The 26,131-nt window shown below is 37.1% G+C and overlaps 1 protein-coding gene across 1 annotated transcript; it reads right to left on the bottom strand.

Annotated features, from left to right (window-relative positions):
• Positions 1-790: 790 nt before the first annotated feature.
• LOC144446114 (exportin-7-like) lies at positions 791-25,250 on the bottom strand. The gene is made up of 28 exons (XM_078135824.1): positions 25,236-25,250; positions 23,878-24,024; positions 22,355-22,448; positions 20,922-20,992; positions 19,962-20,057; positions 19,400-19,465; positions 18,974-19,078; positions 18,326-18,364; positions 17,467-17,593; positions 16,672-16,745; positions 14,750-14,869; positions 13,898-14,050; positions 12,667-12,900; positions 12,299-12,434; positions 11,005-11,110; positions 10,437-10,572; positions 9,567-9,640; positions 7,212-7,356; positions 6,355-6,579; positions 5,774-5,862; positions 5,145-5,335; positions 4,914-4,968; positions 4,342-4,501; positions 3,430-3,568; positions 2,781-2,938; positions 2,039-2,137; positions 1,262-1,389; positions 791-927 (listed from the first exon to the last, which is right to left on the bottom strand). The coding sequence occupies exons 1-28, from the start codon at positions 25,248-25,250 to the stop codon at positions 828-830; spliced, it is 3,282 nt and encodes a 1,093-aa protein (XP_077991950.1). The 3' UTR covers positions 791-827.
• Positions 25,251-26,131: the final 881 nt, after the last annotated feature.

Below are 26,131 nucleotides of genomic sequence, written 5' to 3'. Positions count from 1 at the left end.
ACGTACGTACATACGTACATACGTACTTGAGTGTGTGTGTGTGTGCGTGTGTGTGTGTGTGACTGCTGCTTCATTATCCTCATATACATATAATTATTCTCAGAGAGTGCACAAGAAAAAATATGGACATAAAGGGAGCATGGGTATATATATATCTTATGACCAACTCACATAGCAAATGGAATGACTGAATCCAAATATATGCTAATATATGCATAACATCTATACATAACATATGGGTAAGAAACAAGTATTACAGTTTTTGGTGTCTAATTTATTTTGACTTTTTTTTTGGTAAAAAATAGTATCCTATGTAAGCCTTCACAATATTGCATATAAATCTGAGAATTTGACATGAAAAAATACCCTGAAGCGCTACGCAACGCAACAAAATACAAAAACAAAAACATCAACGGACATCTCTTTGAAATGAACTCCAAAGTCCAACCTTTGAAAAAAAACGCATCTGATATACACAAATATAATATTCTGCTGGGTTGAAGTTCTTATGATTAGATGATCAGACATACATATTTGAAAGCTTTCATATACATGTGTTGAAACTATGGCAACAGCCTACGAAAATTGTCCTCTGAGAGACCGGGATAATATGTCTACATATAAAACAATTTGACTTGGTTAAACCAGAATCAAAAAAAGTTTGCTGACTCCTTGCCATTACAAAAGTAGTTGCCCCCCCCCCCCCCCTCCATCTGATGATTTATTTGCCTTCACAACCCTTCCCCCCTCCCTGCAAAACTGGAATGGTCTAAGCCAAGCATTGTGTTTGGACTTCTCTATAAAAGGTACAGGGTAGGCAGGCGGCATTAGCTCATCATTTCACTGGCTGTCATGGGTACTGAATTGGCTGGTGATTTCAAGGAGTCGTTAACTTCCCTGCGGAACACTGATAAGTTTTGTGTAAACCTGGAAAAAAAAGAATGGAAGAGAAAACTTTCAATCATTCAAGAGAAAAGTAGTGGATACAGTATATTTGAAAAGAAATTTGCAAATATTTTCAGATTGGCGATAATCCTGACATCCCAAATGTGTGCCCCATTTGCTCACAAAAATTGATCTTTTTCCATCTCCCTTCCAATTGGCCAAGATGATTGTAAAGGTGCAAGTAGAATAACCATGGGTTTTGGTTTAATTTGAGAATCATGATGGTTGAATGGTTTGAGTGGCTGGCTTGCAATCTACAGGCTGCAGGTGCACTCATGCCTAATTCAAACAAAGAGTTGACAATTCTGTCTCTTACCTATCTCTGTTCTTGGTGAGCAAATTTCGTTCAATGCCATCCATGAGGTTTTCAAAACACACATGCATGGATTCCTGTTTCTCTAATGGCTGGGAACTGATTATTCTCTTCCGTAACTCTGTGAAGTACTGAAAAGATAACCAAGGGCTGTAGGTATTAGCTGCTGTTGTTGTTATTTGTTTAGTATCCTATTATGAACTATCCTATTATGAACTGGGAATCTGAAGAAATAATGTATTCAAGTTGAACACTGAATATTCATGAGCCCCGGGTGCCTATACCCTTCAGTGTAAATCAACCCTCATGAATATTCATTGTGCAACTTGAATATATAATTTCTGCTGACTCCCATGATGCAATTTCCCACAGCAAAGATACCCTATAAAGGCACAAGATCAACTTGATGTTTCCAAGTAAATTGTAAGTGATGTAACCTATACCATGTAAACCCCCAATGTACACACCGACAGGAAGTGGCGTGCCTCCATGCAAATTTTGGAAAGGCCTATTACAAAAACAATACAAACAGCTGACAATCCATGTAACAGAGTTTGCCCAGCAATGCGCCCCCCCCCCCTCCCCCCGCCAACATCTCATTTCTACCTAAGTTCACATCTACACTAGCACCAAACTGATAAATGAAAGTGAATGAAACATGAAACCAACACATTTTATTCTCATTTATAACATCCAGTTTCTATTAATCAAAGTGAAATCACAAGTTAAAAGACTGTCATTTTACACCAGTGAGGGCAGTGTTCGTTATAATGTACCCACCTCTTCATTGAGGAGTATAAGACCAAGTAAAGGTCTGGACATTGACCATTGATTCCTACAGTCTTCAAACATAATAATGTTTAATACTGTTGATAACATCTAACAACAAAACAAGTAATACAATGTTAACATGAAAAAGGCTCAAACAACAAGTCTTCTATGTCGACAAAGCATGCACCATTGATGACGACAATTTCTAGTTATCCATTACTGTCATATTTAAAAGGGAAACACCGCACCTGCAAATAAAGGTATTTTCACAAAAAATTATGATGTTCTCCTAAGCAGGCATGAGTATGGATTAGATGAACACTGAATATTCATGACTCCTAAGTGCTCACTTCCTTCACATAAAGTCATGAATATACATTGTTCATCTAATAAATATTCATGTATACTAAAACCAATGAGGCAACAGTGTGACAACAACAAATTTGTGTGATATGAAATCATGAAGTGACTCTCTCCAGAACCCAAAGTTTATGAAGATACCTTGATTTCCTGGCTTGGCATTACTTTTTAAGATAGCAAGGAATAAAATTATATTAAACATTATGTTATAGGTGTTGCTTGGATTAGTATTAAAATGTAGGTGTGAAAAACAGTTGTCTGGCAGAGCTTTTAAAAAAAGTTGGTCCACAATAAATGATAGGACAACACTAATTAGCGATCCTGGGATTGAAACCTTGGCCTTTAAGTCCACAAGGTACAACATTATTCTGGGTATGGGACTCATACTTACCTGTTGTAGTATATCTGGATGTACTTCTAATATTCTTAAGAATGTTTCATTTTCTTGGATGGCATTGGCTCGTTTTTTACTTGTTTTTGATAACCTCTTAAAGAGATAGGTAACGATGTGATCCAAGATTGTACAACATCCGGTGCAAACCATTGTATCTGTATAAAAAGGAACAATGGATAAACATACGTACTTGGGATATGAAATCAAATCTCTTATGCATATCTTTTAAATCGTTCAACCTACAGTCACACATCCAGTCAGAGTTTGAACGATTAGATGTTATCCCCCAATATCTTTCTTTGTTCAGCCGAGGAAAATACTCGTGACCTAATGGGGTCTTTGTCACTACGAGTCTATCGACTCGTGATGACAAACCCTTGGGTCACGAGTATTTTCCGGCTGAATGAAGAAAGATATTGGAGGATAACATAATCATACTAGTGCCAGTAATATCAAAGAAAAATTATGGAAAGTAAAGGTAATTTTGAACGTTTGACTCATATTTCGAACCCAGCATTACCAGTGACATAAACACACATTGTTGTGACATAGACATGCGTTGTCGTTACGTCGAACGACAACAGTATATATTCCATATTTTTTGTTCTAAATGGTTCTTGCAAGGTGTAAACTTATATATACTTACCTAAAGCTACTAAACCTTCTGATATTGATGAAAGTATATACAAGAAAACTTGGGGTTCTAAATTGGAAATAAAGTTCATATGATCTTGGGCTAGGCACTCCAATAAGGCATAGTAGGACTGACTGAGTTTGGGATAGTCCTGAAATATGAATAATAACATGGCAATTTATATCAACAAAATGAATCAACACACCATTAACCACAGATATGGTACACAGGATTCAAAAAAGAATTGATAATAATTTTGTTACAGCACCATGAATAGTGTTTTATCTGAATAGCATTCTACCTGTATTAATCTGGTAATCAAGGCTTCAGTTTACTAAGATAGACTCATACTAAAACTATATGTTCAAGTGGTGCATTACACAAGCGGGTGATAGCGGTTGCTCTGTTGTGCGATTCTAATCACCCTGTGATCAAAGATACTGTGAACATTGGAAGTCCTAAAACATCAATAAAATGCTGTCTCTGTCGTCCTATGGACTGGTAGATCTGTATGTGTGTGGCAACTGAAAAAATACTAGTTCTCAGAGAGCTGTCCCACTGAGACTATTAAACCAATATCCATTCAATAGCTTATCACTGTTGTATCAAGGCCTTGCGATAATAGTTTCAGTTTGTGTCTATCTTAGTAAACCAAAGCCTCGATTACCATAGTCATAGTGTGCCAAACCTTCTTGTAGTTTCCAAGAATTCTCTTGATGCAATGAAAATCATACTCCAAACACCTTCACTTTCTGCATAGCCACAAAAATTCTTCCCAACTGAGTGACAAATACTGAAGATATTACACTGAGCTCTATCCTTCTGATAACATACTAGGGGTCACACTGACTGGCATAACACATAGACAACTTGTGGTACCGTCGATTGTTAGGATGTCACTCTTTCTTTGTTCTTGATACTTACCAATAAATCACTATGTGGAATAGATAACAGTAGTTTGACAAACGTCTGTAATGCGTTTTCAAGGGCATCATCACCATACAGTTGAAATACCCCAAAATTAACATAGTTTCCACACAGTGCTGCTTTCAACATGTTGAAACATATTGATATACCTTTCAATGTAAGACACTGTTAAGGAATTCTACAAGAAATTAACAAACACTCACACATCATATGTACATACATACACACATACATACATACATACATACATACACACACACATACATACATACATACATACATACATACATACATACACACATACATACACATACATCACACATACATATATACATGTACATACATACATACATACATACATACATACATACACACATATACATACATACATACACACACACACATCACACACATACATACATACATACATACATACACACACATGCATACACACAGATTCACACGCATGAAGGCATGAATGAACGCATACACACACACACACACACACACACACACACACACACACACACACACACACACACACACACACACACACCTTGAAAGGATATCTCATTTGATAAATATTATCTTTGGGTACATCACCTAAAGTTAACACTCTTGTTCCTGAAATAAAAGGCAACAAAAGTAAAAGTTACTCTTCTAAAAATGAAACAAACAAAATGATATATTCATTATAGAGGCTGCCACAGTGAAAACTTTAAAACAAAAGTCTATCAAACAATCACAAGCTAAGGCGTTGCCAGTTGAGGGCGCTAAATAAACAGAGAAGAGTTCCTTACCATAGCTGACAATCATTTTACTTGTTTCTCTGAACAATAAGATTCCATTGGGAGACGACACATCAAATTGTAATCTCTGTGTTCTATTCTGTACTAGTTCTGCCATCAGTTTCAAAACTGGCGTTGTAACTGCCGGGTCATGGTACCAGATTTCTATTGCACGTAATAAAATAGGCGTATATGTGGGATAGCTGAAGACAAAGGTCAAGGTTAAGGAAATGTACTATGTTATTGGCTTGAGTGTATTAACTAGGAAGGGTCTGATTTAACTAGGAAGGGTCTGATTTAAACAGCACTTATTAAATCAGAATGCTCTCCAGGAAATAAAGACATTTTCATGAACTATGGGTTCTGGGTTATATTTAGTCTTGTTTTGTCTTTATTATGTTTGAAATAACATTTTGATCAGGAAATGATGGAAAGATATGTTGACCTCTTTGATTATGGGTGATTTTATAGAACAAAGACTAAACACCATCAATGACAGAGAGGGATTTTATGGGGAACCCAGGGTACGTTCAGGTGACAAACATCCCCCTGAGTAGTGTGTGCAAACCCCACAATACATGACATTGTGTGGAGAGACGCGCAGTGCATCTTGAAACCGGCATTACGTCTATAAAGGATACATCCAGTCAAACAACATCATGTAACTGGTCTTTGTATTAATAGCAAAGGCTACACCACGTAGATCTCGCACAAGACCTATCAACGTCCTCTGTGGATAAGAAAAGAACAAAACAATGAATTATTATGAGAAAAAAATGGTCAAGTAGACAACATTTATTGACTAAATTCCAAATTTCTGTATAGTAAAGGAGTATAAAAAACAGTTGCTTTGTAACTTCCAACGTATCATTTTCTTTTTTTTCTTGGTACCCGCAATAGCATTTACTTCATGCTAGATGGTCGAAATAGAACAAGGCCAATATATTTTCACATGTGCCCCTAAAACGTTCAGTGGATCTTCAAAGACACCATTTCTACATTCCAAGTACTGGATCCTTTCAAGGCTAATACTTTTCAAACCCCCAAAATTTCTGACCCACAAGTAAGCATGGGTAAAAAAAATCACATGTGCATGTATCGTAATACATGTGTGGCACACAGAGTCGAAGTCATGTTGATAAAACGTTAGAGGCTAGGCTGAATCAGTGGTAAACTGTCATTATCATACGGAAGGCTGTACCCTTTGTGGTGTGTCCTTTACCTTTGCTTGTTCTTCTTGAAAAAGCCCTGGACTTTCATAATTTGCAAGCTGTGTGCCTACGTATTCAAAAGCTGTAGTCAAAGGTGATATAAAGTTTTCAAATCTTTGTTCATCTTCTCCGAGGTCTACCATGAGTAATCTTCCTAGTGCTGTGTAGAAGGTTGTTCTGCATCTCATGTCGTTGAGAGTTGTACCGTTGATGCCAAGAAATGAAAAATGTTCACTCTGCTGAAAAGTAGTAGTATGGCGAGTGACATTAGATACACAAAAGATTAAAGAAATAAGCTCACGCACAGAAGTAGCCGTGGGGTCCCATGCTACAAAAAAGTTACTTGGGACACTCAAAATTTTATTACAATTGCAGTGAATATCAACAGATCTACAGTACAGGAGCATGATTCTCGCTTTCACATCCTAGTACAAATTCCCTTTCATTTGCAGGAACTGGGATCAATTATTCAAGTTCACATCTCATACCAAACGCTTGTTGGCCGGGCCATTTTGTGTACAAACACTAACAAATACACCCAGCCAAAATTCTGACCACCATATTGAATTCAGTATATGTACATGAAGTCTGAGCTAACTTGGAGAAATAAATTTTCAATTCTGAGCAGAAACTGACTTGATTTACACAAATTTGTTTTCCCTTCAAGTGAACTTTACTGAGAGATGTAATAGTGATGAATGATGTAACCCTTGACTCATTAATTTCACTGCATTGTCAAGAGATGGCGCTGTTTACCAACAAATGTATTGATGATGAATGATGTGACTTTGACTTATTCGATTCTCTACATTGTCAAGTGGTGGCGCTGTTCATCAAAAAGGGTACACTATCGATGAGTAATACTTACAGTATGATTATTTAACATAAATTGTACAGCTTCTAGCTTGATGAGTTTCCTGACACTGCTGTAGCCTATTGACAAGTCACTAAGTAACTGGAGAGTTTTGGTGATGATTGCTTCACTTCGACCCCAGTACTTCAGATTGGTAATTCTGTGTGTTGTGAAAAGAGACATCCATCATCAGAGTATCTGTGGCTAGACTAACAGAACTGACATTGAGGGCGCTCTTTAATTCACACCCTACATATGACCAAGCACAGTCTGTGCCATTGTTGACCTTGTTTCAACGTATAACACAGTACAGTAAAATGTAATAACTTTGAAATGGTAGGTTAGAAAACGAATGTGAAATTTTGATTTGTTTACAATGGACCTTGATCACACAATGATTCATGTATATAGCATCTTTGCCTGTCTATGCATGGTTACCATATGTATGCAACCCAGGATTCATGATAACAGATTTTTTTTCAATTAATTAATTAATTACTTTATTTTTTGATTTTTTTAATTAATTAATTTATTTATTTATTTATTTATTTATTTTTTTTAATTTTTTTTAATTTTTTTATTTTTTATTTTTTATTTTTTTATTTTTTTCTGCTCACTGTTTGTGTAGGCTGCCAAAAACCCTACATACTCATAAAGTGCATGATCAAATCTGCCATAGAACTGCATGTTGGGAGTGATTAAAAAGGTCACCAACAATGACAAATGTTTTTTTCTAATTGATGTCTTGATATATTTGAGTCATTTTGGCTTCACATGGCACCGTGGTGATGGTCAACAAGTCTGGTTTTCTTTTTTTTAAAATTGTATTACATTCACATTTTATAATAATAATGTGAATTTACAATGCACCTTTCATCCTGAGAGTGCAAGGTGCTCACAATAATTACCCCTGGTTCACGTATCAATGACAGCACAATCTTACGACCAAACATAGAAGTTAAATTCAAACCCTGCCCAAGTACTGTAGATATGACTATACAGCATTCCAGGACCAGTGTTCTCCCCAGGAGTTGTTGATAGGATATCGGCTCATTAGCATAAATTAGCATCAATTTACATATAATTATATTCCCAAAAAATCAAAGTACATCATAATATCAAACAAGTAGTACATGTACATGTGGCCAAAGGAAAGTTGAAGGCCAATTTCTTACTTCAAAATATTAGCACCAATAAGAAACTCATAAAGCAGTGTTATTGATTATTATTGTTAGGAAAGCTGAAATTATTTAAATCTTAATGTCCACAGATAAATTAGACTTTCGAAACACGAAAAGTTTGTGTACAACTACCGGCAGACATCGTCTTAGTCCGAAATATCGTGATACACGAGATTTACTATACTTCCCTATGGAGGACTTCAAAAACTCGCGATAGTTTGTGACGTCATGGCCGCCATTTTGGAAAATCCATGCTTTCACCGTAGTCGTACGATGTATCAGTCTACAATGTCAAACTACAAACTAAACGTGTTTTCAGGGTAAAATTAAACATGAAACTGATAATCTGAGATAACATCGCCACTTTATCGAAAGGTACATTAATCTGTTTAACTCTTTTCACGACATTGAAGAATGCACATGCTCTAGGGTTGAGACATACTCGGCGTTATCACTGTTACTCTGTCACTCGAACTCATTGAATGTCAACTTCATGCGTTTGTCGAACTTTTATACTTTATAGCAAAATGGCACGACATCTTTTGATTTTGTAGTTGTCAAAATCTGGCAGTTCCGACATGCTTCTACGGTCGAACCGACGTTACGGATGGGCCGGTTTTGCCTTTGATTTACCGAAAGCTGTTGTACCGATCGAGTGTGAATCACACTACCATTAGCGGGTTTACGCATTTTATTCCTATCGAAAACAATACTGACGGCAAACTTCAATGAAATCTTTCTGGTAATGGTAGAGGGTTGAATAGTCAGTTGAATTAATTAGACACTCATTAGTTTTACTTGCTGCTTATGTGTGAACTTGTGAAGGATCAATACAAACGTTGTGAAACAACAAAGGCGTCAGCTGACCGATTGACAGATGAACAATATTTACCGAACCCTATACAATCTTATAGCGTATCGGGACAACTGATAGCGTATCGGCGAAAATTAAAGGATATCGGGCCCGATACGCTAAAACCCTCTGCGGAGAACACTGCAGGACTAACCACTTTATCAACAAATAACATTTCAGTTATTAGTCGACATGAATACTGTCATTCATTCTGCTGCCCAGCTTTCATTTCATTCATTCAAGTCTTCCTCTCCAATCATATGAGAACTATGTTTTCGAAAAGAAATCAAGACTTCTAGCGTACATTCTGGAAATAATACAAAACATTCCACTTACATTTTACTGATGAAGACATTGAGAATCATTGACTCATCATTGAGTCCTAGTACTTGTGACAATCTTCTATAAACCTGTTGAAGTCAGACAGAATTTATGTTAACACTCTCGTGAAATACGCTTGTGAGGAGAAAGTAATAGATGCTTGATCCACACTTAAAAACAATAAGTCTATCAGAGCACAGTATTAGACACTTGAGTCACACTTCACAACAATAAGGCTATCAGAACACAGTATTAGACACTTGAGTCACACTTCACAACAATAAGGCTATCAGAACACAGTATTAGACACTTGAGTCACACTTCACAACAATAAGGCTATCAGAACACAGTATTAGACACTTGAGTCACACTTTACAACAATAAGGCTATCAGAGCACAGTATTAGACACTTGAGTCACACTTCACAACAATAAGGCTATCAGAACACAGTATTAGACACTTGAGTCACACTTCACAACAATAAGGCTATCAGAACACAGTATTAGATGCTTGAGTCACACTTTACAACAATAAGGCTATCAGAACACAGTATTAGATGCTTGATCCACACTTCAAAACATTAGGTCTATCAGAGCACAGTATTAGACACTTGATCCACACTTCACAACATTAGGTCTATCAGAATACAGTATTTGACACTTGATCCACACATCACAACAATAAGTCTATCAGAACACAGTATTAGACACTTGATCCACACTTCACAACGTTAGGTCTACCAGAACACAGTATTAGACACTTGATCCACACTTCAAGAAAATAGGGCATCAGAACATGGTATTAGACACTTGATCCATGCGTCAAGACAACTTTGGATGCAATTGTCTTTTTTCCCTTTAAAATATCTATTTTCCATTCACTTACCTTTGATGTTTTCTGTACCTGGTCTCCTACATAAATTTTTCGAAATTGTTCAAAGAAACTCAGCATGGCCAAGTCAAGTTTCTCACTTCCCCCCTGTGCAAGACGTGAATCTGTCAAATTCATTAACTGTAGTACTCTGCAAGAGAAACAATTCCAAGAATGTAACTGCAACACAATGTCTAATCATCACTGGTATAAAAGCATTCTGTGAAGGACAAATGATACACACAATATTTTTTCACTCATTTGGGACTGAATGTTGAATCTATAAACTTACTAATTGGTTTGTATATTCTCCCTCGAATATGTCAGCTTTGTAGCCGATTCTAGTTAAAAAAAAGCTCTCGTGAAATGCAGCCGAACATGGATGTATACATATAATGCTATTACATGGACAGACAGCCGGACGGACCGAACCTATCCCTGTAGCCCCTTCCAGTACTGGTTTTGCCAACTGACGCAGAAAAATTACCTCCCTGACTTTGTGTGTTAACATTGCATTCCTTTGTGATCCCCTCACTATGTAAGTGAAACCACCAATATGTTTATCTTACAAGCAGATCCCTACCTGCAAACCAGCTCCCCATCCAAGGCATCGTGTTCATCTGCACTAGAAAATGAAACCCGACCACCAATTACAGCACCAATTATATAGACTAACCAGGTTAACCGACCTGTCAAAGGAACAGACACAGATGCATTCACTTTACATATTGACAAGCAGGGGTAGGGGTACGGGGTAGGTAGTACTGTGGGGGAAAACTAGAAAACTAGAACTCTACTACAAGCTGCAGCCATTCTCTGTGCTGTTTCTGTGTGGTAAACAGAAAGCTGTTCCTTGTTTATCTGAATGGGAGGAAAGATTGACTTTTGCTATTTCATGCGTTGTCAATTGTAACATCATATTTTGAGTTTCCTTAAATTTCTTCAGTTTTGAAGAAATAATTTATCTCAAACCGACAACTTGCAGATACTGAGCTGCCCATTCTCACCATTTGACAGGGAATGACATTAATGGTAGTCCCTTGTTGTCCACAGACTACTAATTATTGTCTTAGGGATGCCATAATTTGCAGCTGGTAGCCCACTTAGGCAACCACTGAGGGACTGTATGACAATTTAAATAAGGAAAATTTAGGGATATGAAAGTACTTTAATAACACACATTTTTTTTCTAATACAGGTTCTCTGTTTTCAGTTCAGCAATACATGATTTCTGGTTATCATACCTTGGGCTAATATTGGAAAGTGATAGCGGGACTGCCAAATGCAAAAAATTAATTTTGAGCCCTTTCTGACCATCATGACCCAGCTATTTATGGTCGTAGATTCTGCATTTTATAATCAATGTTTGAACACCTGGATATTTGAGCCAAGCAAAATGTAGCTGCTCCTGATGTCTTGAAGTCAATTGGAAGAAGGAACGGTAAAGCTGTATAGGAGTTTGGTTGCTGTGGTTACTGAAACACTTGCTGTATGCCATACGGTATGTCAGTTATCCACCTTACAGTTACTTTCACAGGTAATGTCACAAGAGGGTGCCCCAGATGAGGAATAGCAAGTGCTAAAATGACATAGCAGTAAATGAAATTGGTCAAAAAAGTGTCCCAAAAACAATTCATTGAATTCTTGAAAATTACTTGATTTGAAACAAAGCTAGTAGAATTTGTAACTGGTTGATCATGCCATCAACCTGTGCCATGAAACACAAAGACATTTTTTTTTTCAAAGATGGCTATAGTACCATCGCTGAACAGCACTCCTTGTGGCCAAGCTATGCAATCTTTTGTCTTTCTGATGACTGGAATATGATGTACAGTGGGGAAAAGACATGCATGTCTGGGACAATGTACTCCACCCACCTTCCTGCATGGCCAGTTCTGTGGCATTAGTTGGTGAAGTCTGTACAAGTTTTTGATATGACTGTGCTGACTGATCAAACATTTGAATCAACAAAGCACAGGTTTTCTCGTATTCGCATCTTCCTATTGTAGAGAGCTGAAAAACAAAAGTATTTGTGAAGATTACATATGAGGGCGACATCACCTTAATAGCTGTCACAAGTAAACCAAAAGACAAGGCTATGTAGAAAACACACTGTCCCTTTAAGTGAAGTACTTTTCTCTTTTCCAACAGTGGCAATTTGAATTTGATTTCCCCCTTAAGTAAGCCCTGTCTTTACATGTAAGTATAGTGAAATATTTGTTAGTAAAGGTGGGTAGATTTTTACCTGATCCAACTGCTGTGATATCATTGCCTGGTCCTCCAACGGATCCTCCAATCCGTCCCTTAGAACAACTGTGACAGACTCTAGCCTAGACGTGATGTAAGCTTTTGTAACTTCTGGTGTGTATGTTTCAAGTAAATGAGGTTCTGAGGCTTTGACATATGGCACTGACGCCACCATCCGCTGCCATAATGTAAGGAGGTAGTGGACACTGTTTGGGGCAAAGCGCCACATTTGCTGAAAAGAGAAACATCACCAAAACTCACATTCATGGCACATGAGATTGATTGATTGGTTGCTTGCTTAATTGATTGATTGATTGATTGATTGACTGACTGACTGATCAGTTGGTTGATTGATTGATTGATTGATTGACTGATCAGTTGATTGATTGATTGACTGATTGATTGGTTGGTTGGTTGATTGATTGATTGATTGACAATGAAATAATGATTAGCCATGAATGATATCGCCAATGCAGATGGCACACCATTGCTAGCATCAAATTTGCAAAATTACTCCAGAGTTACAGTTGGTTATGTATCTGTAGAATACAATGTATGGATAAAATTAACGACCAATGTTTGTATGTAGCAGCAAAGCTGTCATGGTAACCTTGCAATGGGTTGACTTTTATGAACTAGTAGTCAGGTGTCATTTTTAAATAAACAGGGGTAGTATAGAGACAGGAGTCAAATACAGAGACAAATAAATGTATTAAAATTTGAAACTTACATGATATGCAAATGAGGGTAAGAGCAGTGATGCAATAAGAACCTTTACTGCCCTCCCTTATCCAAAAAGGGGAAACTTACATGATATGCAAATGAAGGTAAAAGCAACATTTACTGCCCTCCCTCAACCAAAAAGGGGGAATAAAATTTGAAATTTACATGATATGCAAATGAGGGTAAGGGCAGTGATGCAATAAGAACCTTTACTCTCCTCCCTTATCCAAAAAGGGGAATAAAATTTGAAACTTACATGCTATGCAAATGAGGGTAACAGCAGCGATGCAATAACAACCTTTACTGCCCTCCCTTATCCAAAACAGGGAAACTTACATGATATGCAAATGAGGGTCAGAGCAGCGATGCAATAACAACCTTTACTGCCCTCCCTTATCCAAAACGGGGAAACTTGCATGATATGCAAATGAGGGTAAGAGCAGTGATGCAATAACAACCTTTACTGCCCTCCCTTATCTAAAAAGGGGAATAAAAGTTGAACTTACATTTACCTGTAAACTAGTGACAGTAAATTTGGCAATGAGAGCTATAACTTCTGGGTAGTTGTCGATTTTCACTAACTCTCCAAGTTGATAGTTTGACTTCAGTCTTGCTAGTAATCTACAAAACTCATGATAATTATTTGCATCAGATAAACCCTACAGAGAAAAGGAAGTCACAACTTTTCATGAATAAAAGTAAACAAGTTTGACTGGGGTCAACCTATAGTCAATGACTAGGTTGATATACTTTACTAAACATGTCATCATTTTCTAACAGTGGCTGAGTATTTAAACCACTTGCCTCTTACCACCACAGTCAGGGTTCAAGCCCTGGTCAAGATTGATTAAATTTGCCACGCTATAAGTAAGAAGAGTTTCACTCAGTTTGACTCCACCAAACGATGCATTTGCCATCCGACCCCAACTGATACACAGACACAGACACAGACACAGACACAGACACAGACACAGACACACACAGACACACACACACAGACACACACAGACACACACACACACATACACACACACACACACACACACACAAAGTCCTTGGAACAAAGAAGCTATTTAATGTCATCACATTGCAGCTCAGATTTTGACATATACAAATTGAAACTAGCAAGAATTTGAGTCTGCTTGCATGGTTTCCCGTGGTGACATGTGTACACATACAGTGCCTGCTTGTCGGCAGGAGTCTGGTGTTGTTTGTATTTGTATTGACTAGTCTGTGGGAAGCCTGTTTCTTATATATCTAACTTGTTCTTGGGAACATAAAATGTGTATGATATACACAGTCTTTCGGTGACCGTTCGATATTTCTGCTGCAGCAGTGCGATCACTGAGGTGACATACCTGAGGGTTTTCTAGAATTCTCTTGACACCAGTCACAAGGTGTGACAAGAAGTTAGCCCTCTCTGCATTGTTAAACAATGATCTTCTGACAGACGCTATCTGGACGATACATGAGATAGCCTACAAAATAAAGAACAAGGAGGTGAATTCTTTGCTTTTGCTCTAGTATACTTCAATTCTCTGAGATCTTTCTGTGACATCACATCATCAGAATGTGTAGGGAGGATCACACCAAACTGCAAATAATGCCAGCAAAATGTGATAGTAATTTATTCAGGCACAGAGGATGCCTTTGAACGTACAGTACCGGTACTTGAAACAGAGACTGCCATCAAGGACAGACTTACAGTTTCTCTTGTTTATTGTTGTCATGGTGCTCACCCAAATGCACAAGACAGGGGTATAGAAGGCCTCTTAACTTCATGGATTGTCAAACTTGAATGCATACAGTGAACAACGCAGCGATTCCTCTATGAAAATCCATGACAACAATGAGCAGCTGGTGATTTTATCAATAAATTTGGTATGTGTGGACGTGTGAATGTCTTGGGAATGAGTGTGTTGTTACATAAAGTTGATATTTATACATGGTATATACAATTTTGGACAAAACATGATCAGACTGGGGCTTGTTCGTTAATCATACTGAAAAGATATTACTATTCATTACTCTTATTTATTCAGGATTAGGAAGGTAACGACAACCGAACGGGAGGCTAGCGCTGCCTTTAAGAATCACAGCTTTGAGTCATCTCTGTTGATACGTGTAAATTTTTTTTGTATATATTGGCTTATTTACTGAAGTCCTCATTTATTCCTAATAAAATCTAGTATCAACAAAATATTAGCCTAAAATGTTAAAAGAATGAGTTTCAGAGTTGAAACATTTATCATTGATTACTTGCCAACCCATCTTGTCATTATTTGTTCCTGGTAGGGGACATGCGGGAAGTGTGTTCTCTGCTCATGAATAAATTTACCAAACTTTTTTAATATGTATTTTCATCATGGAAGCACTGCGATTAATTCACAAGTTCTCTTCTTTCATTTTCATTTAGAAACACATACTGTGAACAAATCATTCATCACTCCCCAGTGTCTGCACATTTGATCTGACCGAAGGATGAAAAGTCAGTCCAAAAACAACAACAGGTGTTGAACAAACTAGAGGTGTGAAAATGGTTATATATTAACAATGGCATCATCAGAAAGGGTGGTGTACAGTTAGATGTACAATTGACTAGAGTATTACACACTATAGAGGGCGCTATATTCTCCACTTCTGGTTTGCATTGTACAATGGGCAATTGACAAGTACTTTCACACCTAACTTTATATAAGAGAGCTAACGTTTTCACACTTCCAGTTTGTTTAACACCTTCAGCTATTTTACTCCCAAACCAGAGTGACTGTAGAGTTTCAATTTAGGTGGCAAAATACTTTTCCATCTGGCGCAAGGTTTTTTGTTAAGAAATACATAAAACAAAACACTGGCATTGATAGTGTGCAAGCATATAAAAATGATACATTTTATCTCACTGTGAACACAAATCAACATCAATATGAAAGAAAAGAACAAAACTGTTTATTTGTGTTCACAGTGTGATAAAATGTAACAATTTATGTGCGTGCATACTATCAGTGCCTGTATTTTGTTTGTGTAATTCGTGACAAAAATACTGTGCGAGATGTATAAAACATCATGTCACGCCTTGGCTGAACAATAGTCTTCATGGTTTGGTTGTACGACTTGATTCGATCATTCAGTGACTGTCTGTCAGATCCAGTGTGGACAGTAAGACAAGTGATTTGTTTGAAACAGGTACATTTCTCTAAAGCCAAAGTGGAAGAAGAGCATTTGTGTATTAAAACTTTCATGAACTTGAAACATGGGAAAATACCGATGGAAATGTTGAACTTACCAAAGGTGATAGTGACGGAGGTAGGCTATGGTACAAATCAAAAAACAGCTGCACATTACTGAAATCAAGAAATGCTGTCAAACAAAACAATAATATCAAGAGAATCAACACAAGTTTTCAATGTTTCAAAGATATTGGATATCGGATATATCAAAGCTGCAATGGCTGTAACTGGAGTATTCTTGTTTGGCTCACACAACAACCAATATATTCACTGAAAATTGTTATAATACCAATAATTAGACATTGTACATGTCAGTATTAGAGATCGATTTTATCCACTAAGTAGTACATGTAGGGATGTAAAAAAATAGTCGAAAGGTGGAGAGAGAAATAACTATACGTCAGCGATAAATTTCTGGCTGAGAAAATCTGAAACTTGGAAAAAATTCTGAGATATCAGATAATTCTATTGAAATGTTTATACTTGTAATGAACTTATAATTTGTATGTTGAATTTCCTACCTTTATTGTGAAGCCTTTTTCAATAGGAACCATGGAATTACAAAATTTTGCAAAAATAGTGATAGCAGAGGCCTCCGGAGCGAAACCCCATCCCACACCCACCCTGTGACCATAAAAAACAATCACCATATGCTTCAAACTTTAAATTCCATCAATCAAGACATTTTTTCCTCCTACCTCTAAAATTTTCTACATCCCTGCATTGAGGAATTAAGTTTTTGGTGCTGACTCAAAAATCAATTTTACTGGATTCATTTTTACCATACTATGTGTACAACTACACAAGTATGTCATACCCATAGTTTACAAAAAAAAAAATCTGTATCTTACCAGACCTCCATGATGTCGGTATCTGAACAGTGATGATGTCATCTGATGACTCATCACTTGATGTACCAATAAAGTCAAAGGTCAAACAGTTGTAGGCCAGCCTCAGTAGCTGGGTCATTAAACCATGCTGTCAAATGAATTATAAGTTATAAAATGAATCAATGAATCATTCAATGAACATGTACAGTCAACAATTCAGTAGCTGGGTCATTACAAACCATGCTGTCAAATGAACCAGTGACAAAATGAATCAATGAATCATTCAATGAACAAGTACAGTCAACAATTCAGTAGCTGGGTCATTACAAACCATGCTGTCAAATGAACCAGTGACAAAATGAATCAATGAATCATTCAATGAACAAGTACAGTCAACAATTCAGTAGCTGGGTCATTACAAACCATGCTGTCAAATGAATCAATGACAAAATGAATCAATGAACCATTCAATGAACAAGTCAAAGGTCACAGAGGTGTAGGCCAACCTAAGTAGCTGGGTCATTATACCATGCTGTCAAATGAATTATAAGTTATACAATGAATCAATGAATCATTCAATGAACAATGAAAGATTACAACCAATGTGACTCTCTCAACCAATTATACTACTGTCTACAACATAATAATAATATGAATTTTTAATACATAAAGTTGAACAAAAACATTTTTTAAAGTCCTTATCACTCCTTTGTTGAATCTTTAAATTGCATTTGCAAACTATTTCAAACCCATCTGTACATGACTTATCAAGAGGCTTTGAGTTTGCTATGTTCCGAGTGATCATCATTTTCAAAATAACAGATAAAAGGTTATGTGATGACTTCATGTTTCAAGGAAAATATGGCAAAAATAAACTCACCTGGTTCTCATCATTGAAATCTAAACTTTTATTCTGTGTCTGTGGATGAAAGACGACAACAAATTGTTGATAATATAAAGTGGAATGTACCAAATTATAACAACATAAAAGATGGCAAGCTCTCTGGTGGAAAGCATACAAATACAGTGAGGCTACAATGAAACACTTTTGTGAATTTTACTACATGTGTACACCTAATTCATTTGCACGCGTGCACACACAAACAAACAAACAAACACACACACACACACATACATACACACACAGCCACAGACACAACATAAAGACATACATAGTGATACATACATACATACATATATATACATACATACATACATACATACATACATACATACATACATACATACATACATACATACATACATACATACATGCATACATACATACATACATACATACATACATGCATACATACATACACAGATTAGATACATACATACATACATATATACATACATACACATACACATACACATACACATACACATACACACACACACACACACACATACACCATACACACACACACACACACACACACACACACACACACACACACAATCTCTTTCCCACACCTTTAGTAATACTGAAGTTTACGCTTAGTTTGTTTTAAATTTCATTTCTTACCTGTCTGAGAAGATTACAAGACAATGTGAAAATATCAAATAAGGAAGAATCTCTGAAGGAAGATGCTACTTTGCGGTGTTTGGTGAGTGGTCTTGTTGTGTCAGCCTGGTAAAGATACAACATGAAAAAATTAGGGCAATATTACTAGCATTTCAATATTTTATGATAATCAAAAATATTTTAACATTACAAGCATTAGGTATTCTCAACAGCTGTGATGTCTTGTAATGTGAACAAGTTTACACTGAAGAGAAGTCTCCAAACAGATCTTGAGCACAAAGTCAAGAAAGTGAATCAAAAAGAAAAGTGTCAATTTTGATTGCTAGCAAGTGTAAACTGAGTATGCGTGAGTTGCAGATCACACCAACACTTGTGGAATGTCGATCATAAAACAAAATCGTTGATTGTAATGCTTGTGAAACTTACTTGGTTCATTTCTGCTGTGAGCTGTGACAGAATCTGTACTCCAATCATACAGTGTTCTACGGAACCCTGAAAATAGTGGAAGTAGAAATAGTATTGAACATAAGGTAAACTGACAAATGCCACTCAGAATGTTTGTGGTTGTGATTGTGGCGGTTTTAATAGTGATGGTGATGGTGGTGGTGGTGGTTGTGAAGATGGTAATGGTTGCATTGGTGGTGGTGAACAGGTTAGTGGTGGTGGTGCTTGTGGTGATGTGATTGTAAATGTGGTAGTGGATGTATTGGTGGTGGTGGTGGTGGTGGTGGTAGTGATGATGGTAGTGTTTGTGAATATGGTAGTTGTATTGGTGGTAGTGTGATGGTGGTGATTGTGGTGGCAGCGTTGTTTGTGAATGTGGTTGTGGAGGTTGTATTGGTGGTGGCGGTGGGGTTGTGAAAGTGGTTGTGATGTTGGCAGTGGCGTTTGTTGTGGTGATTATGTCAGTGGCGGTGTTACTAGTGGTTATGATGTTTATAGTAGTGGTATTTCTGGTGGTATGAATGATAGTGATTATGACACTTACCTGAAGGAACTGTGTGACGTCGTCCACAACATTGCGAAACACCCACTGGTCTTTTTGGCAGTCAAACCATCCAAGCTTTGTGATACGAGAAAACAACTGCACAGAAGATACAAAAACAAGAAACCTCATATTCCTGCATGTTTTGTATTTTGGCTTTCACCATATATGGAGGTCTAACATTATTTGGCATTCTCAATTCAAGTACTTACACTTATGTAACTTATGAAAATAAAATTAAAAAAATGGGGAGGGGGGGGGGGGATTATTTTTTCTTAGTGAAATCATCTAATAATTAATACAGTATATGCCAATCCAAAGGATATTTTGATATCATTTCCTTATACATTACTTTCGTCAGTTGTGGAAAATACAAGTGACATAAGGGGCCTTGTCTTGACACTCTTTGGATTTGTTAAGACAAGCGATTAGGGTATTCATGATGTCATCACCAGTGGTTTTCCCATAAACCCTTGCAAGAATGATGTCATCACCCAGTGGTTTTCCCATAAACCCTTGCTGAAAACTTCCAAAATAGCTGAACACATGTCCAGTGCTGTAGGGCTGTTTTTACAAGATTTCAAAGTTGAATAAGTTACTGAGGTGCTATTTTATCACCCAAAATCACATCTAATTGATAGCAAAAATCAATGCAAGCATACTGAAGGGAGGAATACATCTGGATGGAATTTTCTTTTAAATCTAATATCATTTCGAACTTCCATTTCAAAAAAAAAAATTCTTGATTTTAGATGAAAAGGGGTTGGCGCTTTCATGAACAAATTAACATGAAAAATGTACAACTTTGATTTCATACATGTTATGTTAAATTAAGATTATATCAGCATGTATTCGGAACACATTCACTTTCATTTACATAAACGATGACTCCTATCCAATGTGGGAATCTGAATCAAAAGACTTTTTCCTCGCTGAGAAATACAGATGCACTGGTAAACCTACTTGAATAAGGGACTGTGTTACATAGGTTGGTAACTTTGGTCTGGTTGCAAGATAGTTTAACACATAATTCCCTGCAGAGATAAAAAGGATACAACATTTTGTGTTACAGCATTTGATACTAAAATCATGACCACTCAGACATTCATTACATGTAACAATGAATTTGTTTTCAACAGTGCATCAGATCTTAAACTGAAAGAAATAGCAGACAGAAAGAAAACCATCCTTGCAGTGGTGTAATACCAAGCATCATCGCCCACTCGATAAACATTGGACACTCCTTAAAAACCGTTAAATCTCAATTCCTGCATCAGTGCTTAGAGGAATAGAAAAGAGAAAGGAAACGATCCTTGGCATTGCAGGAGTGTAATATCAACACCACCCACTCAATACAAATTGGACACTCCTTAATGTAATCATTAAATCTTAATTCACGCATCAGAGCTTAGAGGAATAATAGACAGAAAAAAACCCATCCTTTTAGTAGTGTAATATCAACACCACCCACTCAATAAAAAATCGAAAACTCCTTAATGTAACCGTTATACCTTAATTCATGCATCAGAGCTTAGAGGAATAATAGACAGAAAGGAGGCAATCCTTGCTATCATGTAAGGTCCATTTTATTGAGTGTAAATTCCTTTCACTTTCAAAAAGCCCAGCTCAGCTCAAGAGCACAGCCCACGAGCCCAACAGCCTTGGTTTTAGGGTATGCTGTTTTCAATAAATGAAAAAAGGCACTTCATATATCAATGAAGTATGATGTCAACCAGGCATATACTTCTATGGAAATCAAGCTATGGGCAAACTAAAAACTAAAACAAATGACGCAACATGTTCATATAAGCGGGCATAGTAGCAAGTTTAATATATACACTCTCAGTTGGGTATGACTCTGATAATATGCTTTCTTCAAGAGGCTGCATGTTCAACCTCACTCGGGTCTACATGTACACTAAAATCACTTTATTCTAGCCATTTTGATTCTGGTGGCCGTAATACAAACATATATATTGATCACCGTTCAAATTTCAGAATAATGCTACTCTCTCTCTAATAGAGCTAGCTAGAGTAAGAAATGTAAGTCTTCAAATAAGCGATTGCAGTACACACAGACAGGAAGTAGAGCGCCACCATGACAAATTTTGCAAAGGCCTATTGCTAACAGTTCAACGTACAGACATCTCAATACATCCTGTCGATAGTCCAACACACAGACATCTCTACAAAAAAGAATACCCAGTGCTCTACAGCCTGTCAACAGTCCAACTCGCAGACATCTCAACACAGAATACCCCCCATTACTCTACAGCCTGTCAATACAAATATAGTCCAATTCGCAGACATCTCAATACCCAGTGCTCTACAGCCTGTCAACAGTCCAACACACACAGAAATCTCAACAACAAAGAATACCTTGTAACGATACTTACGCATGTCAATCCTTTGCTCAAGTGGCAAGTTGCCTGTGTTCCTTGACACCAGTTTGGTTAATGATGATGCTGCTAATAACTGTGAGTAGGGAGACTGTACAGGAAAGAAAAAATGAATATGCATGGCTTAATTTATGAATATATTATGTATATTGATTCCATCTTTATTGTACCTGGGTATATGGTAGAAATCATCCATTGAGCCCAGAATGAGGTGGGTATGACATATTTACAACTTAACAGGTATAAAGTATAAATTTCTTAGTCTGTATATTTAGTATAATACTAATGTTGGTTTTTATATAGGCTGTAAGATATGTCATGTTGTTCAGCCCCTATCAGGCTTCTTATTAACCACCAACTCTACTAATCTACCCAATATCCCACATAAGCAACCAGACTGGGTTGCAGCCAATCAAATATCGTTATGTTCAGGTGTCATACTGACCATGATGTTAGCCTTTCAATGCTGATTTATGAGACCAGTCACCTAACTTACGTTAATAGTAAACATAAGTTTCCAGCCAAAGTCTGGTATTTTATCAAGTACGAACAATTAACAAGTATCACCATAACAAAATAATGAAAATCTACATAATGACCTCTGTTTGAACTTGTAATCACAAGTTCAAGGAGTGGCCTAAATTCTTGATCTAGCAGGCAAGGTCCCATAGAATAGTACAGATGATGATGAGTGCTGGCTGATACTATGATAGCGTGGCATGATTCAAATGTCTGTAACTTACAGACTAGTTTTTATATAGCACTTTCCTACTTTTGTGTTCAAAGCGCTTTACAGTTATTAACCTGGCATGGATCTATAGCAACACAATGGCCCTTTATATTTCCTCAACTCCCTGGGAAGCATACAATACATTACAGCCTCTATGAGCACATAGGATTAAAGCATTCACATTGCAACCTCTATCCTACCAGGTCCCCAATTATACACAGCTGCAGCTGGGTTGACTGAGGCACAATCGTGGTTCAAATCTTGCCCACGAACTTTAGCCATTCAGAAACAAATGGCAGCGATGGTGCTCGAACCTGCAACCTGCAGATTCAAAGCCGGTCACTCTAACCATTTGCCCATCATGACTCCACATGAGTAATCTAGTTAGACCGATATACCCATAACTAAAGTGAGTGCAAAATACCAATTATTGAATTCATAAAGGTCAAAAACGTACCACGTATAAACTCCTAAGTTCTTATTACCTTCAGGTAAAGTTATGAATATTCATTGTTCATCTAATACATGTTAATACTAAGTCCCATGATGCAACACGGGACAACAATGAGAGCAAGGAAGGTGGTATTTCTTGGTATTTGCACAAAATGTATGTGATGTAAAATCAAGAAATGACTCCAGAATCCAACGTTTATGAAAATACCTTTACTTTCTGGAGTGGTATTTCCCTTTCAAATTCTCATTCTTGTATTATGTTGTTATTTATGTATATGTAGGCCAAGACACACTTGTATGTTGAACAATTACAGCTCAATGTATACGAGATACTTACATTTCCTCTCTCTAGTAGAAGCTGACATCTGCTTAGACAGTCGGGTGAGTTGGTAAAATTGACTAGAGCTTTCTCTGCTTCATTTCGTTCGCCTGGATTTGCCGTTGTATATAACTGTTTACACAACACCTCCAATTGTGCCAATTCCTGGTGGTATGTGAAAATAACAAACAGGAAGTATAACATGAAATATATTATACACCTGGTGGCTTTGTGTAATCATACATTTATACAAATATTACCGCTCCGTATTACTGTTCACTAATACCTCCATAACATATTATGAATTTATCCACCCACATCCACTAATGCACATGTTATATGCGCATACACACATTCACTATTCATAGACCATTAATGTGTAGGGCCTATATCATAGACCCTCCTTGTGGAGGGTGTGTGTGTGTCTATAGTATACACAAATACACCTACTTCACACTGATCGCAGACATGGTTATTAAACTAGTTAGCCCAGACACTTGCCATGGCCTCATTATCTCAAACCAACTTTTAATATCACAAAGGTAGGTGAGATAAATATGAGACCACAGCAAGTCTCCAGACTCCACTGTAATAGAAAATGGGAAGTTATTTGCAAACTAACAAAACCCTGTGTCATACTGACATAATTTTTTATGACCTGCTACCCCTACCAGCTACACTGTGAGAGAAAGACACAATCCCAAATGTACCTGTTGCACTGAATAACGACCAGGGGGTGGCTCTATCATCTTATACATGATGGCATGTTTTGCTGTACCCCTTGCGTTCACCGAGCTATTAGGAAAGGACTTAGTTCAAATATTGTTATGCTCAGTTGATGCCTCCTTCTCTTCCCCATTATAATAATGGCACGTGTTGAAATAAGAAACGATTTAACACAAAACCGTGACTTTTATCTGTCAACTGTGTTACACTTACAGAATCTGATTCAAATAGTGGTAACGTAACTTAACGTGCCTGTGTCTCAGACCATATATACCATAACAATCTTTCCCGGGTCTCCGTTTTCGAAATTATTTATTGTTGGTTGAAACCGGATATCCTGTACTAACTTGTTAATGGGTTTGTTTATATTTTGTCAAGACCGCGTTTTACAGTGTGAACACATTAGTCAAATGCAAATCCGTCTACGCATGGCGGCAGACTCGCTCTTCTTCATGTTGCAGTCATGTCATAAACGCGCACACGAGTCGAGATCATGTTCGAGAAAACGTGCTGCTCTAAACCACACCTCATTTCGACGACAGGAGCACTTAGAGATGAGAAATATTTACAGATGGTCGTGAACAAATTTAATCTCGCTTTTCAGAAAAAACGTGCAATGTCAAATGTCGTACACAAGCGTTTACCCTTACCTGATCCTCCGCCATTTTGTTTTGCTCTAAATCCGTATTTGTAACAGCGCCCTCATCCTCTTTCTTGAGGGCGCCACTAACTTGTGTAACCGATATTACAGTCTGGCAGTATTTATATATTACATCATAAGAATTTAACCCTATCCGGTACCCCATCCCATCCTCACCCATACATAACATTTCACATGAAATAAAACTTTAAACGAAAAGAATGTAAAAAAAAATAGCAACATTTCTCCTATTTTGTAATACCCTATCATAATTGATATCCAAAAAATCTTATCCCGTACTCGAAGATCATATACCCACAAAGTGAAAGTGGAGAAAAGAAGAGAAAGGAATAAATATATGATGACTATGACTGGTTGAAGTTATTCTTGAGTGGAAATCTTGAAAAGTTAAAAGTGAGAGCTGGATAAATCTCTTGATAAGCATATATAAATTGCCAAAACAGGGGAAATTAAAAGAAAAAACTGTATTAATATATTAATAGCTGCTCACATCATGATTCAGAATTGAGTTCAAGAAAAAATGATTCCAAAGGAAATTACAAGTTTTACTACTGATGGAACTGAAACGAACAGTAGTGGACTCTAGATCTGATGAGAGTGAAACTGACACTAGTGTAATAAGTATTGCTGAAAGTGATAGAGACAGTGGTGAAACTGACAATTCTAATTCTGAAAGTGAAAGTGAAACTGAAGAGACAATTGCTGTACATTCTCAAGGCCAGGTTACTTTGAGAAGTGGCAGGATTGCAAGTCGCACGTTTTATGTTTAATTAAAAATAATTGGGGGGGGGGGGGGGGGGGGGTTTCGATAGGCCCTCCTAAAATATTGTTGTGCTCCCCCCTAATTTCTACCGGAAAAAATCTCGCAGAATATCTGTCTACTTG

The sequence above is a fragment of the Glandiceps talaboti genome, chromosome 15 (genome assembly GCF_964340395.1).
Source record: "Glandiceps talaboti chromosome 15, keGlaTala1.1, whole genome shotgun sequence".
Taxonomy (NCBI): Eukaryota; Metazoa; Hemichordata; class Enteropneusta; family Spengelidae; genus Glandiceps; species Glandiceps talaboti.
The sequence above is the reverse complement of the archived record's forward strand: the minus strand, read 5'-3'. Positions and strand labels throughout refer to the sequence as shown.

Coding starts and splice junctions, on each gene's coding strand:
- LOC144446114 (XM_078135824.1), bottom strand. Junction 6,580..7,211: donor TTATGTTAAATAATCATACT/GTAAGTATTACT, acceptor ACTTTTCAGCAG/AGTGAACATTTTTCATTTCT. Junction 4,969..5,144: donor TAAAATGATTGTCAGCTATG/GTAAGGAACTCT, acceptor CTTTTATTTCAG/GAACAAGAGTGTTAACTTTA.